This window comes from Chiloscyllium punctatum, chromosome 41 (assembly GCF_047496795.1).
Source record: "Chiloscyllium punctatum isolate Juve2018m chromosome 41, sChiPun1.3, whole genome shotgun sequence".
In the NCBI taxonomy this organism is placed as follows: domain Eukaryota; kingdom Metazoa; phylum Chordata; class Chondrichthyes; order Orectolobiformes; family Hemiscylliidae; genus Chiloscyllium; species Chiloscyllium punctatum.
Genome location: NC_092779.1, coordinates 17,885,301 through 17,906,082, shown reverse-complemented (window position 1 = coordinate 17,906,082; position 20,782 = coordinate 17,885,301). Strand labels below are relative to the sequence as shown.

Here is a 20,782-nt window from a genome sequence, read left to right as displayed (position 1 = left end):
TCCTCAAGTGAAATTCGGGAGGGTTAATTACAGCAGAATTAGGAACTGAAGAAATTAAATTGGGGACAGCTGTTTGAATCTATTGGGAGACCTATAGGATGACCCCATCATCTGACTGAGTCTTTTAAAGGCCAGTTAAGAGTTCAGGATCAGCATGTTCCTGTGAGCATGATAGATAATGATTTCAAGATTTGGAAACCCGAGATGACAGATATTGAAAAGTTTCGTCAAAAAGTAAAAGGAAGCATCTGTAAGGTTCAGGAAACTGAAGTCAGACAATGCTCTTGAGGAACATGGAGGAGGCAAGAAAGAAACAAGGAATTAGGAAGTCCATAAGGGGCCATGAAATGTCCTTGGCAAGTAGGGTTCGGGGGAATGCCAAGGCATTTTATATGTACTTTAGGACCAAGAAGGTAGCTAGGGAAAAGTTAGGTCTGCTCTTGAACAAAGGGAATTTGTGTGTGGACCCAAAAGAAGTGTTTTGCATATATATTCAAGCAGAAAGACATGGATAATTGTAAGATAGTGAGCAGAATGTTCATATTCTGAGGCATATTGACATTAAGGAGTGTGTGTGTCTTGAAAAATATTAAGGTGGATACATTACACTAACAGGATGTGAAGGCTTTGGAGAGGATACAAGGGTACATCAGGCTGTTGCCTGGTTTGGCTGGTATTAATTGAGGAGCAATTGGACAAGCTTGGATTGTTTTCACTTGAACATTGGGCTGAGGGGCAACCTGATAGTTTACAATATTGAGAAACACAGATGAGAGTCCATTTTCCCAGGGTAGAAATGTCAATTCCTAGGGGATATAGGCTTAAGGTCAAAAGGGCAAAAGTTTGAATCGGATGCAAGAGGCAAGTTTTGTTTTTACACAAGATGGTAAGTGTTGAGTGTGTGTTGGGAAAGCACAGGAGGTCAGGCAGTATCCGAGGAGCAGGAGAATCCACGTTTCGGGCATAAACCCTTAATCAGGAATGAGGCTTATGTGCTTGGGGGATAGTGAGATAAATGGGGGAGGGGAGGAGGGGTGGTTTGGGAGGGGGGAGAGAAGGTAGCTGAGAAAGCGATAGGTAGATGAAGGTGGGGGTGAAGGTGATAAGTCAGGGTGGGAGGGTGGGTGGAGCAGATAAATGGGAAAGGTGATGGACAGGTCAGGAGGGCAGTGCTGAGTTGGAGGCTTGGGACTGGGATAATGTGGAGGGAGGGGAAGTGAGGATGCTGTTGAAATCCACATTTATCCCGTGTGGTTGCAGGATCCCAAGGCAGAATATGAGGCGTTCCTCCTCCAGATGTTGTGATAAAGGTTTGGCGGTGGAGGAGGCCCAGGATCTGCATGTTCTTGAAAGAGTGGGAGGGGGAGTTGGTGTTCAGTTGCAGGGCGGTGGGGTTGGTGGGTGTGGGTGTACCAGAGATATATTCTCTCAAATGATCCACAAGAAAGCATCCTGTTTCCCTGATGTAGAGGTGACCACAACAGCTGTAACAGATACATTTGATGACATTAGTAGAGGTACAGGTAAATTTCTGTACATTTTGACAAAGGCAGGCATAGCTGGGTCCTATGTGGGTGCCCACAGCTACCCCTTTGGTTTGGAGGCAGAGGGAGGATTGGAAGGAGAAGTTATTGAGGGTAAGAACCAGTTCAGCCAGACAGATGAGGTTGCTGGTAGAAGGGTACTGGTTAGGACAGCATGATAGGAGGAAGCTGAGTGCTTGGAGATCTTCATTGTGGCAGATTGATGTGTACAGGGACTGGATGTTCTTGGTGAAGATGAGGCGTTGAGGGCTGGGGAAACCAAAATCTTGGAGGTGAAGGGTGTATCCTGAACGTAGGTGGGGAGTTCCTGGGCTAAGGAGGACAGGAAGGTGTCAAGGTAGGCAGAGATTATAATAATCACCTACTTCTAGATGAGCGTTCCACTTAATTGCAGAATTTGATTCTAATTTTCTGCTACCAGATCGTAGGTTTTTAATGTTTCTGATTTCCTTGATCCATTATTTTTATTGTGCAATTTAATTTGCTTTTATTCAAGTTTGACTGTTTTCACTCATTTCGAGGTGCTGTTGGACATTTGGATCCAGTGAGATACTAAATTCCTCTGTCTTCAGTGCTGCTGGAAACCTGATAGTAAATGCTACTACATTCACTGGAGCAGTGAAACCACTTGGTTACTGAATTGTAGAATAATTGTGAACTTTGTGCAGAATAAATAATGGAACTTCCATCGTCTCATTTTCTGATCACTTTCTTGGGTTTGGATCTCACTACTTTGGGAAATTTAAGGTGTCATGTGAGGTACGGGTGAGTTAGCTCAGTCATTGAGAAAGATCAAGAAGGGGTGATAATTCTGGAGAAGCACGTGATTCATCGGGTATATATTAATGAACAAGGGGGACCATTTCAAAAGGCTCTTATGGTCTGCGTTTGATAATCCTAAAAGTAGTCGCCAGAGATTGGCTATAACTTCCTCCAGAGTCCAAGGATTTTTGGAAGTATCAGAGGATTAGAAACCTGCCAATGTAACATCCCTTTCCAAAATGGGAGGGAGGCAGTAAGTAGCTAATTATAGATTGATTAAGTTAACATCTATTGGAAAAATGTTGGAATCAGTTACTAAAGTAGCAATAACACGTTTGGAAAATTTATAATCTGGTTGAGCAGAGTCAGCATGAATTTATGAAAAGGGAAAGAAATTGTCTAATTTGAGTTTTTCAAGGAAGTTTCAACAAAAGATTGCTTTGCATATGGGAAATTATATCTCACGAGCTTGATTGAGTGTTTTGAATAAGTAACGAAGAGGACTGATGAGGGCAGTGGTGGACATAATCTATATGGACTTCAGTAAGGTGTTTCACAAGGTTCCTCACGGTAGACTGGTTAGAAAAGTTAGATCTCACGGAATACAGGGAGAACTAGACATTTGGATACAGAACTGATTTGAACATAGGAGACAGAGGGCGGTGGTGGAAGGTTGCCTTTCAGACTGGAGGCTTGTGACCAGTGGTGTGCCACAAGGATCAGTGCTGGGTCCATTGCTTTTTGTCATTATGTAAATATGATTTGGATATGAACATGGAGGTATAGAGATGTAGTGGACAGCAAAGAAGACTACCTGAGTACAATGGGATCTTGATCCAATTGGCTGAGTAGTGGCAGATAAAGTTTCACTTAGATAAATGTGAGGTGCTGCATTTTGGAAAGGCGAATCGGGTAGGATTTATACACTAAATGGTAAGATCCTGGGGGATATGGACAAAGTACTGGCAAATGGGACTAGATTAGGTTAGGATATCTGGTTGGCATGGACGAGTTGGACAGAAGGGTCTGTTTCTGTGCTATACATCTCTATGATTCTAAGAGTAGAACCGTTGGATGTGTTGTATTTGAACTTCAAGAATGTATTCAAGGTACTTCAATAGGTTTAGCCATAAGAGCCTGTGGTATTAAAGCTAGTTTTAGGTGTGGATAGGAAATTGGCTAATGGGCAGGAAACAGTAAGTGGCTATGGGTGGCTTTGTCAGCTTGGCAACCTGTAACAAGTGGGCATTGACATGGATAAATGGAAATGGTGACCCTTATTTCAAAGGGGCTTGGAGTATGAGTAGGGAAGTCTTACTACATCTGTGTAAGGTGCTGACTGAGACCATATCTGGAGTACTGAGAGCAGTTTTGGTCCTCTTAAGGAGAATTGTCACTTTATTGGGAGACATTTCAGAGGTTTATTAGGATGATCCTCTGTATGGAGAGACTGACTTTAAGTAAAGGCTAAACAGGTTGGGACTCTCCTCACTGGAGGTTTCGAAGAGTGAGAGGTGATCTCAAACATGTAGGATTCTTAAGAAGCTTGATGGTAAATCTTAAGATGCTTCTCCATCTGGGACTAGAGGACATACTCTTCAGAATAAAAGAGCACCAATTTAAGACTGAGATGAGAAATTTCTTGGAGGGTTCAGTGTCTTTGGACATCCTTGCCATAGACAGCTATGGTGGCAGTGATCTTGTGTATATTTAAGACTGAGATTCTTGATTCCCCTACTGATCAACAGGGGGAAAACAGGAAAGTGGACATGAGGAATGTCAGATTGGTCATGATCCCATTGAATGGTGAAGCACATTTGAGGGGCTGAAGAGCCTCTTCCTATCTCTCATAATCCATCTCAATGGGAGTGTGGTTCAAAATTCTCAGGATTTGAGCTCTGAAGGAGTGCTGTTTTATCAGAAGTGCCATCTTTCAAATGCAATTTTAAACAGAGGCCCTGCCTGACTTTTCAAGTAGCCATGAAAAATTCCATGGCATTTTGGAGAAGCAAGGGACTTTATCCTGGCCAATATTTATCCCTAAATCAATATCACAAAACAGAACAGTTGGTCATTTTCACACTGCTGTTTTGAGAATTTGCTATTTTTTTCCTTCTGGATGTCTGAATTTCTAAATTTAGAGGCAGGATTTGAAATACATTGGTGAAAAATGGCAATAAGTTACCAATAGGATTTATAGGTGACATTACTGAAGACCATGAGACATAGGAGTGGAAGTAAGGCCATTCGGCCCATCGATTCCACTCCGCCATTTAATCATGGTTGATGGGCATTTCAACTTCACTTACCCTCATTCTCCCCGTAGCCCTTAATTCCTGTACATCAAGAATTTATCAATCTCTGCCTTGAAGACATTTAGTGTTCCAGCCTCCACTGCACTCTGCGACAATGAATTCCACAGGCCCATCACTCTCTGGCTGAAGAAATGTCTCCGCATTTCTGTTCTGAATTTACCCCCTCTAATTCTAAGGCTGTGTCCACGGGTCCTAGTCTCCTCGCCTAACGGAAACAATTTCCTAGCGTCCACCCTTTCCAAGCCATGTATTATCTTGTAAGTTTCTATTAGATCTCCCCTTAACCTTCTAAACGCCAATGAATACAATCCCAGGATCCTCAGCCGTTCCTCGTATGTTAGACCTGCCATTCCAGAGATCAGCTGTGTGAATCTCTGCTGGACACGCTCCAGTGCCAGTATGTCCCTCCTGAGGTGTGGGGCCCCAAACTGGACACAGTACTCCAAATGGGGCCTAACCAGAGCTTTATAAACTCTCAGTAGCACATTGTTGCTTTTATATTCCAACCCTCTTGAGATGAATGACAACATTGCATTCACTTTCTTAATCACAGACTCAACCTGCATGTTTACCTTTTCGAGAATCCTCGACTAGTGCTCCCAGATCCCTTTGTACTTTGGCTTTATGAATTTTCTCACCGCTTCGAAAGTAGTCCATGCTTGTATTCTTTTTCCCAAAGTGCAAGACCTCGCATTTGCTCACATTGAACTTCATCAGCCATTTCCTGGACCACTTTCCCAAACTGTCTAGATCCTTCTGCAGCCTCCCCACTTCCTCAGTACTACCTGCCTGTCCACCTATCTTCGTATCATCGGCAAACTTTGCTAGAATGCCCCCAGTCCCTTCATCCAGATCATTAATATATAACGTGAACAGCTGCGGCCCCACTACTGAACCCTGTGGGACACCGCTTATCACCGGCACTATCTCTTTTGTAAGGGCAACCATATTCAATTCAGCCCCCTGACTCCCATTAATTGTTGGGATATTATTCATGTCTTCTACTGTGAAGACTGATGCAAAGTACTTATTACGTTCTCCAGCTATTTCCTTATCTCCCATCACAAGCATCAGCTTGAAGTGGCCCAATGTCTACTTTTGCCTGTCATTTGTTTATATATTGAAAGAAACTTTTACTATCATTTCTAATATTACTGGCTAGCCTACCTTCATATTTGATCCTCTCCTTCCTTATTTCTCTCTTTGTTATCCTCTGTTTGTTTTTGTAGCCTTCGCAATCTTCTGATTTCCCAGTGCTCTTGGCCACTTTATAGGATCTCTTTCTCTTTGACACAGTTCCTGACTGACTTTGTCAGCCATGGCTGTCTAATCCCTCCCCGGATAATCTTTCTTTTCTTGAGGATGAACCTCTGTACTGTGTCCTCAATTATACCTACAAACTCCTGCTATTTTTGCTCTACTGACTTCCCTGTTAGGCTCTGCTTCCAGTCGATTTTCATCAGTTCCTCTCTCATGCCCTCATAATTACCTTTATTTAACTGTAACACCATTACATCCGATTTTGCCTTCTCTCTGCAGACTGAACTCTACCATGTTATGATCGTTGCTTCCTAAGTATTCCCTTACTTTAAGATCTTCTATAAAGTCTGGTTCATTACATAGCACTAGGTCCAAAATAGCCTGCTCCCTTGTGGGCTCCATGACAAGCTATTCCAAAAAGCCATCCTGTAAGCATTCCAAGAATTCCCTTTCTTTGGATCTACTGGCAACATTTACCCAGTCCACCTGCATATTGAAGTCTCCCATGATCACCGTGACCTTGCCTTTCTGACATGCCTTTTCTATTCCCTGGTACATGTTGCGCCCCTGGTCCTGACCAGTTAGGATGTCTGTACGTTACTCCCATTATGGTTTCTCAATTCCACCCACACAGACTCCACATCATCTGACCCTATGTCAGAAAGGAACAAGTATTAAAAAGTGATGGAAAAATTAAAATTACTTTACTTTATCCCAAATTAAATAGGAGAAAGGCTGAAGATTGTAATGTTGAAGAAGAAAATATGGGTTAAATATTCAGTGGTGGTGGGAGAAGAGATGAAATTGGAACATTTCATTGGAATGTGAAGTGGAAGAAATGTGCAACAAGAGACATCCAGCAGAAGTGATGCAGAAACAGGCTGGGGCTAGGAACCAGGTGTTGCTGGCTGTTAAGTGTATGGCCACTTGGGCCAATTTATGTCAGAAAACACATTTCTAAGTTTAATAGTGTGTGAAACAGAACGCAAGAAAAATCGTTCTTGATGATAAGATCATGTTTTAGGTTGTACAAGCCACCATCTTGAGCAGAGGCAGAGACTTAAAATACAGTGTAAAGGAAGAGAGAGATACTGTAATACCAGTTCAGACCAACAACAAAGTTTTCTAGGCAAATATATTTATTTAAAATACTATCAAAAAAAGGTAGTCAAATATTTATCTTCTGCTTTAATAGCAAACCGAAGAGGAGATTGAACAAATAATTAAATGAAGGAACGTGGTGTTTTAATTGGTTGACATGGACCTTACAGAGCCAAAAAGAAGATGCCTAATTTTATAAATCAGTTCAATGTTTTTGAGCTTCCAAATCCCCCATTGAAAAACGTCCTGAATTTATCATTGCAGGTGAATGTAGTGGCATGAAAATCTGTCCTTTCTTAAACAATCATTTCTTGAATGAGGAATATTAATGGCATTTATCATAAAACTAAATCACAGACTTGAAGGAACCTCAATTTCTTCTACACTTTCTTGGATCAGAATCATCTCCAGATGATTTCCGTTTACGAGTTCCCATCCCAGACTCAGCAGTTAGGTAGTAATTCTCAACTGGAGGAGGATGCTCCTGGAAATGTAAAGAAAATTTGTTCAATATCCCAACATCCAAATTCAAGGTCAGATATCAATAAAAATGAAAGCACCAATACACTTTAGACAAATGCTCCTTTACTGAGACCTTCAGATAGACAACAGTTTCTGTGAATAATCTAAACCGATCTAGCAGTTGCAATTATCTCCAATACTATTACCATCTTATGCTAAAACTTAGAGCTGATTTTTTGTTAGAGAGGAAATTCAAGAGAAATTAGGAGTGTTTTTTTAAAAATTGTTAGTTGTTAGTATCTGAAATGTATACCCAAAAAAGGATGGTGGAAGTTGATCCAATAGACATTTCTCTTTTGAAAGTCACTAAGCACTTCAAATAGGTCAATGGGACCGATAAATGAACCCAGTTGCACAGTGCTTTTACAAAGTGAAGCTGATAATGATGGGCTGAATGGTGTGCTTCCATGGTGTACCATTTTATCAAGTGCATGGCACTGTACATGTCCAGTGTGCTACAACACCTGCATTCATTCAATATTTACACTCAGGCAGATACAATGTGAACCTCAGAAATTTCCCACAGTTGGTACAATAAGGAAACCATGATGACAACACATTGGTCACTGATTCAAAATGAGGTTCTGCTCAGATTTTGGTACAAAAGCTTGAACATAAGCTCTCCAAGGTATCAGCGTAATCCACTTGTGACTGGAACAATAGCTGAGGTTCTGTAATAAGCACTGATCAAGGCTATTGATCATAAGTAAGTCTTTTTTGAAGCAATGTTGTCCTACACTTATCATTTTAAAAGCAGTGCAAAATCTTAATCTGAGCAGTATAGATATTGGTGTGCCACGAGTAACCCAAGCAATGCACAAATGAATTTAAATGAATTTTCCAATGCAATCATTGCAGCAAGTAATCCAAGCAACAGGCGCAAATTGATTTAACATTCAGCACTGATCAGTGAGAAAGTTTAATTCGCCCAAGCAGAATGCAGTCTGAAAGTATTAGTATCTTTTTCATTGCTACCGCTGACTGAGAATGTAAGATAAAAAGGATGCAAACAAGAGAACTTCTAACTTGCTGCAGGAGGGTCATATAAGGCCCTTCTCAATGAGATGGAAACCTGGCGATGGAGACTGGTTGCCTCATCAAAGGATCAGTCTTTCTGTGCAGTGAGTAGATGTACATGGACAGAGCTGGTAGTGTGTTGACGACAGTAAGGCTTTGGCTGTTAGACATTCAGGGGAGGTGAAAACTTTATTTCCATTATTTTCTTCCATGTCCTATCTGAAAGACTCAGACAAAGCAACTGTACTAATCTCAGTATCAAAGAAACCCAACAGGTATGACATGGAGGTGCCTGTGTTGGACTAGGTGGACAAAATCAGAAGACATATGATACCAGTTTATGTTCAACAGGTTTAAATCACAAGCTTTGGGAGCGCTGCTCCTTTGTCAGCTGACAATGAAGATGCACTCTGAAAGCTTGTGATTGCAAATAAATCGGTTGAACTATAACCTGGGTGTCACGTTACTTCTGACTTTAAAACAGACAGATGGACAGCAACAAGCTGTTGTAATAGTTTGTAATATTTTAGATTGTTTTTCTTTACATGCCAAGAGAGTACAAGGTAGAGGGTGAAGAACAGTGGGAGCATTCTGAACCTCAGGTCAAGCAGAAAGCAGCAAAACCTGGCCATTGTGGGAGTGACAGGGACCAAGATGGATTGGGGATAGATATTCAATGCTTCCACAATGGACAAGGCCAAAGGATCAGCCTTCCACTTGCTCCCACCAACCACATACAATAAACATTCCTGTTGCACAGTTAAGGTCCTGTGGCCAAGAAGAGAGGCTCAACAGCAATTGTTCTGGAGCAGTCAGAATGATGCAACAGGGGGCAGCAGAAAGACAAGTGGTGGGAAAGTGAGGCAGAACAACCTCAACAGGGACTGAGAGGACTGGCCTTATTTCTGAAGGCACCTTGTGCCCTTCGATAAGGAATGAACTGAAAATTCAGAGCTCCTCACCATTAGTTAATTCAGTTCACAATGAAGCAACTGTTGAGGAAGATTCAAAGCCAGATCTTCAATAGCAAAGAATTTGAATCTCTTAGGAGGTTTTAAGGAGGTTTGATGACCTGTAGTGTCACTAATGGCTAGGATATTGCTGAAAAATTCAAGGGATATTTTTTGATTCCAAGTGCTATTTGATAAGCTCTATGGGGTGTTTGACTACAGTTTGTAATAAGACTCAAATTTACCTCTTGTTAATTCTGGTTAGACTTCAAATTCGATACATTTGTACATTTAAAACTTCTTTTGTTAATAATACTGCATTGTTGCTCAAGTAAGTTATTTTTTCCGTAATAAAGTGGTTTTTTATTTATTAATTTAAGAAACCTGACTGACTTGTTTCTGATGTGGACCCATAGACTGTATATAATATGTACAACCAGCACTATCACAAACACTTTAAATTCAGAGCTGGGCATATCAGTGGAATAATGAGATAAGGAAAGACATCAATCCAGTTCTCCTAACTGTGTTGTAAAAAAGGCTGCTCCTGTATGACCCACCTCCAAGATACAATTGAGGTTACTGTGTTCCTGTGGGTTTAAAATTTGAAAACTTTAACATCAAAGGTCATAAAATAGTACCTTCAATATCAAATTAAGTGATTGGAAAAAAAAAGCAACTGAAACCTTTCTCTTATAGTAGAAAACAACAAAAGGAACAAAGTAGTTTTTAAAAATGCAGTGCTGCAAGTTGTATGTTAAAAATCTTTAAATTTGTAAAGAGCAAAATTAGATTAAAGTTTTGGGAGTCAGATGAAGTTTTAACAAAGGGTCTATCTGCCCAAATCATTAGGCACCCTTGGATCCCAAAGTTATCCTAATTGTTTTATGCATTGATTTTGCATGAAAATATATGCAATATCTGATTTTTCACGACCGCAGGTTAATAATGCAAAAGGCCACACGGCATAGAACCCCTTTCAGCAAGTCACGCATAGAGAGCACACACTTAATGTCTTCAAAGTAATAACCTAAGCGTGACACCTCCACAGAATATTTAAGACGATTTAAAACAGGGGACAAACCTGTATGAGGTAGTCTGCAATGTATTCTGGTTTGAGGCACATCACATTATGTTCAACGGCCTCAGCCAAATTCACTCTTGGATCCTCTGGCTTTAGTTTGCTGAAGTCAGCGAAAAGATGAGTGGCATCTTTGTATTCATGTAACAAATGATTAGGAAGTACCTGAAGTTTGAGAAAGATTTGAATACCAGTCATTAACACAAGATTGTACAGAATAATTGAGTTTAATACAAAGTTTAAAGTACTTGATGTATTCTTTAAATGAAACTTATGCTCAATGATTCATTCCATTATAAGGCAATAGGACATGTCACTCAATCTTAGGACAGGGGATGTAGAGAGACAACTGGCTTTGCAGGTGTAAGGAGCCATAGGTAACAGCCTCCGAAAACCTCCTGAGATCATCCTGGTTCCACAACAGTACCATCAGTTACCACTGACCAGAAATTTAATGGGGTGAGCCATCTAAATACTATAGCTAGGAGAGTAGCTCAGAGGCTGGGCAGCTTGTGGTGTTTAACTTATCTCCCGACTCCACAAAACCTGTCCAACCATCCATAAGGCACAAGTATGATGAAAACCTCCCCACTTGCTTGAATGGGTACAACTTCAACAACATAAGTAGCTTGACACAATCAATCCAAACAGCCTGTTGGACTGGCACCACGTCCACAAACATACACTTCCTCCACCATCAAATCACAGCAGCAATGAGTAACAGAAAACACAACGCATTGTAGAAAATCACCAAGGCTCCTTCAACAGGATCTTTCAAACCCATGACCTCTAATATATAGAAGATAAGGGTAGCAAACACCTGGGAACACCACCATAGAGTCATAGAGATGTACAGCACAGAAATAGACACTTCGGTCCAATCCGTCCATGCCGACCAGATATCCCAACCCAATCTAGTCCCACCTGCCAGCACACGGCCCATATCCCTCTAAACCCTTCCTATTCATATACCCATCCAAATGCCTTTTAAATGTTGCATTGAACCAGCCTCCACCACTCCCTCTGGCAGCTCATTCCATACATGTACCACCCTCCATGTAAAAACATTGCCCCTTAGGTCTCTGTTATATCTTTCCCCTGTTGTTGTGGTTCTGTTCGCCGAGCTGGGAATTTGTGTTGCAAACGTTTTGTCCCCTGTCTAGGTGACATCCTCAGTGCTTCGGAGCCTCCTGTGAAGCGCTTCTGTGATCTTTCCTCCGGCATTTATAGTGGTTTGAATCTGCCGCTCCCGGTTGTCAGTTCCAGCTGTCTGCTGCAGTGGTCGGTATATTGAGTCCAGGTCGATGTGCTTATTGATTGAGTCTGTGGATGAGTGCCATGCCTCGAGGAATTCCCTGGCTGTTCTCTGTTTGGCTTGTCCTATAATAGTAGTGTTGTCCCAGTCGAATTCATGTTGCTTGTCATCTGAGTGTGTGGCTACTAAGGATAGCTGGTCGTGTCGTTTCGTGGCTAGTTGGTGTTCATGGGTGCGGATCGTTAGCTGTCTTCCTGTTTGTCCTATGTAGTGTTTTGTGCAGTCCTTGCATGGGATTTTGTACACTACATTGGTTTTTCTCATGTTGGGTATCGGGTCCTTCGTCCTGGTGAGTTGTTGTCTGAGCGTGGCTGTTGGTTTGTGTGCTGTTATGAATCCTAGTGGTCGCAGTAGTCTGGCTGTCAGTTCAGAAATGTTTTTGATGTATGGTAACGTGGCTAGTCCTTTGGGTTGTGGCATGTCCTCATTCCGTTGTCTTTCCCTTAGGCATCTGTTGATGAAATTGCGGGGGTATCCGTTTTTGGCGAATACATTCTTCCTCTTTTTGCAGTTCTGGTGTACTGCAGTGTGTTGTGGCCCTTTTGAACAGTGTCTTGATGCAACTTCTTTCCTGTGTGTTGGGGTGGTTGCTTTCGTTGTTCAGGGCTTGGTCTGTGAGTATGACTTTCCTGTATACCTTTGTGGTGAATTCTCCGTTCGGTGTTCTCTGTACCATCACGTCTAGGAACGGGAGTTGGTTGTCCTTTTCTTCTTCTCTAGTGAATCGGATTCCTGTGAGTGTGGCGTTGATGATCCAGTGTGTGTTCTCTATTTCTGTGTTTTTAATGATTACAAAGGTGTCATCAACATATCTGACCCAGAGTTTGGGTTGAATTTGCGGTAAGACTGTTTGTTCTAACCTTTGCATTACCGCTTCTGCTATGAGTCCAGAGATGGGTGAGCCCATGGGTGTTCCGTTGATTTGTTCATATATTTGGTTGTTGAATGTGAAGTGTGTTGTGAGGTAAGGTCCAGTAGTTTGAGTATGCCGTCTTTGTTGATGGGTTCAATGTCCTGTTGTCTGTTCTGTATGTCCAGCAGGTTGGCTATTGTTTCTCTGGCTAGGGTTTTGTCGATAAAGGTGAACAGTGCTGTTACATCGAATGAGATCATAGTTTCTTCCTTGTCTACGTGTATATTTCTGACGATGTCCAAGAATTCCTGTGTTGACTGTATAGAGTGTCTGGATCTGCTGATCAGGTGTTTCAGTTTCTGCTGTAGTTCTTTGGCCAGTTTGTGTGATGGTACCCCTGGTAGTGATACTATGGGTCTGAGTGGGATGTCTGGTTTGTGCACTTTCGGTAGTTCATAGAATCTGGGGGTGTTGTTGCTTTCAGGTTTCATTCTTTGTAGGTAAGACCTGGTTATCTGTCCGTTTTTTTGTAGGTTCCTCAGTGTGTTGTTTATTCTATTGGTGAGCTGTGGGGTGGGGTCAAACTCCCTCTTTTGGTAGGAGTTGGTATCTGCAAGTAGTTGTTGTGCTTTTTGGATGTACTCTGCTTTGACCAGGATGACCGTCATTCTGCCTTTGTCTGCTGGTAGTATGATGATGTTCTTATTGTTTCTTAGCGATTTTAGTGCTTCCCTCTCCTTGGTGTTGAGGTTATGTGTTTGTCTTTTCCTTGTTATCAGAGGTACGATACTTTGGCTCACTGTTTGTTGTGTCTCTTCTGTCAGTCCATTGTTCCTGAGTGTGCATTCTAGTGCTGCTAGGAAGTCTGCTGTCTTGGCATCCCTGTGGTTGCAGTTGAGTCCCTTGGCCAGTATTGTTCTTTCCATGTCTGACAACCGGAAGCGACAGATTCAAACCACTACAAATGCCGGAGGAAAGATCACAGAAGCGCTTCACAGGAGGCTCCCAAGCACTGAGGATGTCACCTAGACGGGGGACAAAATGTCTGCAGCACAAATTCCCAGCTCGGCGAACAGAACCACAACAATGAGCACCCGAGCTACAAATCTTCTCACAAACTTTGAATATCTTTCCCCTCTCACCCTAGACCCATGTCCTCTACTTCTGGACTCCCCCACCCCCAGGGAAAACACTTTGTCTACTTATTCTATCAATGCCCCTCATAATTTTATAAACCTCTATAAGGTCACCCGTCAGCCTCTGGCACTCCAGAGGAAACAGCCCCAGCCTGTTCAGCCTCTCCCTGTAGCTCAAATCCTCCAACCCTGGCAACATCCTTGTAAATCTTTTCTGAACCCTTTCAAGTTTCACAACATCTTTCTGATAGGAAGGAGACCAGAATTGCATGCAATATTCCAACAGTGGCTGAACCAATATCCTGTACAGCTGCAACATGACTTCCCAACTCCTATATTCAATACTCTGACCAATAAAGGAAAGCATACCAAACGCCTTCTTCACTATCCTGCAACTCCAAGGTCTCTTTGTTCAGCAACACTCCCTAGGACCTTACCATTAAGTGTATAAGTCCTGCTAAGGTTTGCTTTCCCAAAATGCAGCACCTCACATTTATCTAAATTAAACTCCATCTGCCACTCCTCAGCCCTTTGGCCCATCTGATCAAGATCCCGTTGTAATCTGAGATAACCTTTTTCGCTGTCCACTACCCCTCCAACTTTAGAGTCATCTGCAAACCTACTAACTACACCTCTTATGCTCACATCCAAATAATTTATATAAATGATGAAAAGTAATGGACCCAGCACCGATCCTTGTGGCACTCCACTGGTCACAGGCCTCCAGTCTGAAAAACAACCCTCCACCACCACCCTCTGTCTTCTATCTTTGAGCCAGTTCTGTATCCAAATCGCTATGCGATCTAATCTTGCTACCCAGTCTCCCATGGAGGACCTTGTTGAACGCCTTACTGAAGTACATATAGATCACATCTACTACTCTGCCCTCATCAGTCCTCTTTGTTACCACTTGCAAGTTGCCCTCCAAACCACAACCACCTTGACTTGGAAATATATCACTGTTCCTTCTGTGTGACTGGGTCAAAATGCTGGAATTCACAGCATTGAGAGTGTATCTACTACATTTGGACATGAGCAGTTCAAGAAGGCAGCTCACCACCACCTTCTCAAAGGCAGCAAGGGATGGGAAATAGGAACAAGAGTAGGTCTCTTGCCCTTTGAGCCTGCTCTGCCATTCAAAAAGATCATTGCTGATCTGATTTTAACATCAAATCTACATTCCTGTATACCTCTAATATTCTTTCATTCCTTGGTAAATGCTTCCCAGCCAGCGACGCCCACATACCATGAATGAATGAAAAACATCAGTCTTATGCTTAGCATATTAAGTATTTTAATTGCTAAGTAATATGAAGGATAAAGCCCAACTCATAAAGCATGTATCAGAAATAGCTGTAGGGTGAAAAATGGACAGCAAAAGTATTGCTTGCTTTTTGACTTCTGTTGGATCCAGTTTGTGCCAGGCAGAGGAAGTTACAATTTTCTCTTAAACCAAGATACACAAAGTCAAACTTGTTTATTTATTTTGAAAGTGGAGGATGAGATTTTGCTAGGAGTAAGATTTGACAGACATTACAACGGGAGGTGTGCAAAAGATGGAACTTGTGCAGAACTCAGGAGATGTCAGCAGAATACCCTCGGTAGTCATGCTGCACAAAAAGCTCATGAAGCTAAAATATTTACGGTTAAGTTAAATAATTTCTTTGAGAATTATTTTGTTTTTTCAGATGTATTGTCATAAAATTTAACACTGAGAAGCTCAGTGGCTTGAAAAGCAACATATTTCAAGAACGTTAAAGTAAATGTCTTATAAGCATGTTTCTTCTCTTGAACCTGGTTATAAAGGATGGCCATTCTATTACTCAGTTTGGTGCTGGCTATTGATTCCACTACCTTGTACTGCCTGAGTAAACAGATATAATGTGTGTAACTAACTCATTATTTCACATAATCTAGAATACTGGTGTGATGTTTGGAATACAGCATTTACGAAACATTTCACAGTTCAGATGCATGCCTTTTAAACATGGTTTATATGTACAAGCGGAAGACAATAAGCGCAAGCGATCAGAAACATTATACAACTGGCTAACACCAACCTTGGCTCCACCTGAAAGAAGAAGACGTCTGAAACCTGCCTCCTTGGCATGATCAAAGTTTAAAATAACTTTCCAACCAGTAAATGCACCAATCTGTAGAAACAGGAGATGATAATTAAGCCAAACACCATGTACACTCTGAACATCTTATCCTTAAATAGAAAAAGTTAGAGTAGTTCTTGTTATGAGAGTTTGCTGAAGTCATTGCTTCAAAAGGTTAACATGGATATCTTGGAAATATTTTGTAATAATAAATGCGACGACATGTGTTGTCATTCCTACACGCTGCTTCACTGAGGCAAAAACATATTGACTCTTTGGTTGACAGTATGTTGTGTAATATATTTTTCACAGCGCTGCCTGAACTCTCCTCCTTTAACTCTTCCAGCTGTAGGCAGTTTGTCACTTTAGGTCTGAGTGTTATTACATAATGTTTAAAGTGCAAGGTGTTTCTTTTCAGATTCCTCTTTTGGGAGGGCAGAAGCTCCTCATATGCAGACCAAGTTCTGTGCCTTCAGGCAAGAGCAGACATTTAAGAATCACTGTTTGAAATTTCATTAATGGAAACCTTAAAATAATTCCTTGGTACAATTAATAACTTTCCATCCAGAAAAGATACACTTTCAAATACAGTCCTAATGAGTAGCTGCCAAGTATTATCAGAAGATGGAGAGGGACAGTAGGAGAATATTAGAATTCTAATTAACAACCACCATCAACTGTGACTGGCCCAGTTAGTATCACCCTTGCTCGGGTCAGAAACCCTAATATGCGATTTCAGCCATGTTCTGAATCAAGACCAACATTCTAGCGCTGTACTAAAAGGTTAATGCTGCCCTCCTGAAATGTTACGCTGAAGCTCAATGCTGGTTCCAGCTGTTAGAGCAGACGGGAAATATCTCATGACACAATTCAAAAAGCACCAAAACCCACATTACAAATTCAGAGCTATGTGGCTTAATTTAAAAAGTTAAAGCAACAGCCTAATTTTCAAAATATTTCAGAAGAATTTATTTTATATATAAATGCCCAGGCTTCACAGATCGGCAGGCATAGACGAATAGGATGTGAAAATCTTAGCCTCAAAACTGTTAAAACAGCATTTTCTAGTTGAGGTTTCTTTGTCTTGTACTTATCAGGACAATCTGCAAGGATACCATTTCAAGGCACAAGCCAAAATTTATACTGTGCATGATGCGAGCCCCACTTCATTTAAAATGTAAAGCCTGACAGTGAACTGCTGATCAAGGATTAAAGGGTACATTCTCCATGACAACACTCCTCCCAGTCACAATCCACATTTCACTGGCCATGCTAAACTGCCCACAGTGTCCAGGGATGTGTGGGCTAGGTGGATTAGTCACGAGAAAACAGGGTTACAGGGTTAGGGAGGGCTACTCTTCAGAGAGACAGTGTGGACTTGATGGACTGAATGGCCTGTTTCCATACTGGATGGATTCTATAAATATTTCTCAACAACAGATTAAAACCACAAAATCAGATTAAATGCTTACTGATCTTATTTGCTGTTTCTTGCACATAGGTGCACACAAAACTTTACCTTGTTTGCTTAGAAATTAAGATTACACTTCAAGAAGTGGCACATTTATTCTTCATCTTCTGAAGTTGTATTCATGCAATTGTGCTCTCTTTCAAAAGACTGTTTCTTGGATGTGATGAGATGTGATGTGTTGCTATACTTACACTCCTCCCAACATTGTTTACAACTTTGTTGGTACTTTTCATCTCTTCAGAGTTGTTTAGAATTGGTGCTAGTCAAAAAAGGCAATTCAACAACTTTCTTGCCAACACATGAAGAAACACTAAAAATCCTGAACGCAGAGAGACACCATGTAGAACCAATATTGGTCTGTGCACCTGGAACACGTAATGCCAACTGTTGTAATTATCCACCTGATTATGTAATATCCAGTCTGGTCTCTTTCAAAGTAAATATTCTGGCAGTCAGTGCACCGAAGTGTTCTAGTCAGTCTAAGCATGGAACCACACAAATCTTAAAAAAAGAACGAAAGAACTGCGGATGCTGAAAATCAGAGACAAAAACGGGAACTGCTGGAAAAACTGACCCAGTCTGACAGCATTTGTGGACAGAAAGCAGTTAACTTTTCGGGTTCAGTGACCCTTTTTCCAAATGGAGATTTTCCAGCAATTTCTATTTTTGCACCACATAAATCTACCTGGCTTGTGCAATCAGTACCTCAGCAGTTGGATTCCTTTGTCTTAACAACTCCAAGTTTTTCCTCCATCTCATGGCTGCCACTGCAAGCTTCTTCTGTTGGACACTAATTCCAGGCAACACATCCAGGATGGAACTGCTGCCCCATTCGTAATTTTCCTCCTGAAGATGTAAGGAATAATGAGTGTGCATACAAGTTCACACCATCGTATGTACATTGTACTTATTGATCATGATAAGAAGCAAGGTTTTAAATAACAATAAAATCACAGTAGTGGGTCAGTTGGACGGCTGGTTTGTGATGCAGAGTGAAGTCAATAACATGGGTTCAAATCCTGCTGAGGTCACCACGAAGGATTCTACTTCTCAACCTCACCCCTCACCCCCGAGGAATGGTGACCTTCAGGACAAACCACCACTAGCCGTCATCTCTCTAATGACAGAGCAGCCGGTAGGGCTATGGTGACTTTACCTTTAAATCACAGTCGGAAACTGTTTTGACTCAAATGTTAATGGACTCTTTACAAACTGTAAAGTTTATTGAATTGTTCATGCTGACTTTTCTACTCCAAACATTTTTTTTCTGGGATTAATGAAGAAGCTGGCACCTAAGTTATAAAAGCTGTAATCGTTGTTTTGTCATAAAATGGAATCTAATATCTTACACCAATATAAAAACAAATAGTTCTAAACATTGCATACACTGAAACATCAAGCTTAGGTATGACAGTATTATTAGGTTAATATTAATATTACTTGGCCAAGATGGCAGTAGAATAACAGATCTGCATGTGCGCTCCAAAGCCTGGGGCTCGTCCACTCCCATTCTGCTTGCTTCCTTTCCTTTCCCTTTTATTTTTTGCTCTTTTTCTTTTGTTTTGTTTTTAACTTCTTATTTTTCTTTAAAGAGTTTTGTGGCGGGTTAATTGAGGCCTACGACACAGCAATGACAGCAGGCCACATGTGAAACGGCACCAGCCTCCCAGCAGTCTGAGGTAGCGGCAGCGGACACGGTTCCACCCGACAGTCGGAGGCAGCGGACACGGTTCCACCCGGACTCTTCTTGGAAATCAGAGTTGATGTCGACAGGAGGAGTGGGCTGTGTGCAGAATGATGGCAGCCCTCCAGCAGTCAAAGGCTGTGCCCAGTGATTGGAGGCAGTAGCAGCAGTAAAGACATGGCATCTTCCAGTGATCAGGGATGCCAGTGATTGGAGGCAGTAGCAGCAGTAAGGATGTGGCCCCTCCCGGTGACTGGGACTACCAGTGACTGGGGGCAGTAGCAGGAATGTGGCCCCTCCCGGTGATCAGGGCTGCCGGTGGTTGGAGGCAGTAGCAGCAGTAAGGATGTGGCCCCTCCCGGTGATTGGGTCTACCAATGATTGGAGTCAATAGCAGCAACACCAGAAAGAATGTGGCTCCTCCCAGTGACCAATGCGAGACTCTCAGGCTTCACTGAGGCTTCAGGCCATGTGTGCCTGCATCGAGGGTTCCAAACACCTTTACAGGAGTCATGATTTGGAGATGCCAGTGTTGGACTGGGGTGTACAAAGTTAAAAATCACACAAGCCTACTTGCAGAACTTTTCAGAGAACACCTCTGGGACACCCGGACGGACCAACCAACCCAACCACCCCGTGGCTCAACACTTCAACTCCCCCTCCCACTCCACCAAGGACATGTAGGTCCTTGGACTCCTCCATCGCCAGACCATAGCAATGCAATGGTTGGAGGAAGAGTGCCTCATCTTCCACCTAGGAACCCTCCAACCACAAGGGATGAACTCGGATTTCTCCAGTTTCTTCCTTTCCCCTCCCCCCCACCTTGTATCAGTCAAATCCTTCTAACTCAGCACCGCCTTCCTAAACTGCAATCTTCTTCCTAACCTCTCCGCCCCCGCCCCGACTCCGGCCTATCACCCTCACCTTGACCTCCTTCCACCTATCGCATTTCCAATGCCCCTCCCTACCTTTTATCTTAGCCTGCTGGACACACTTTCCTCATTCCTGAAGAAGGGCTCATGCCTGAAACGTCGATTCTCCTGTTCCTTGGATGCTGCCTGACCTGCTGCGCCTTTCCAGCAACACATTTTCAGCTAAAAATCACACAACACCAGGTTATCGTCCAACAGGTTTAATTGTAAGCACATTAGCTGCTCCGAAAGCTGGAGTGCTTCCAATTAAACCTGTTGGACTATAACCTGGTGTTGTGTGATTTTTAACCTTTACAGGAATAAGTCTCAGACTTTAGGATTTGGATGTTTTTCTTGTCTTTTGGTTTTCTTTTATTTCTGTTTTTTAAAATTCTGGTTTTCTAAGCAAGGTGGTAATGGAGAATGGCAACTTTGTACACTTTTCACTGTACTCATGTATCCCTATACTTGAGTACACGAGACAATAAAATCTAATTCTAATTTTACTCATGATATTGTAACAATTCAATAGCACTAATGTTAACAGCACGATAACACTGTTTCAATACCATTGTGATACTAAACTATGCTGCTAAACATAACCAAGTAACACTGAAATGCTTAAACTACTTAAAAACCACCTACAGCAATCAAAAGAGAGACCGAAAGATTCAGGTGTCAGACTGGATATAATACAAACTTCTAGATAACGTCACCAAAGTGCAATGAAACAGAGGGATCATTGCTGGAACCATGGG

At 41.9% G+C, this 20,782-nt stretch overlaps 1 protein-coding gene across 2 annotated transcripts in view; it reads right to left on the bottom strand.

Moving 5' to 3' along the window:
* Nucleotides 1-7,002: 7,002 nt before the first annotated feature.
* The window catches only part of topbp1 (DNA topoisomerase II binding protein 1), a 60,406-nt gene continuing 46,626 nt past the window's right edge, over nt 7,003-20,782 (bottom strand). For both annotated transcript variants that reach the window (XM_072560475.1, XM_072560476.1), the window contains exons 25-28: nt 18,135-18,275; nt 15,917-16,009; nt 10,556-10,717; nt 7,003-7,466 (exon numbers count right to left, since the gene is read on the bottom strand). In XM_072560475.1, the coding sequence (XP_072416576.1) occupies nt 7,353-7,466; nt 10,556-10,717; nt 15,917-16,009; nt 18,135-18,275 (510 nt within the window). In that variant the 3' untranslated portion in view covers nt 7,003-7,352. The remainder of the gene's footprint in view (nt 7,467-10,555; nt 10,718-15,916; nt 16,010-18,134; nt 18,276-20,782) is intronic.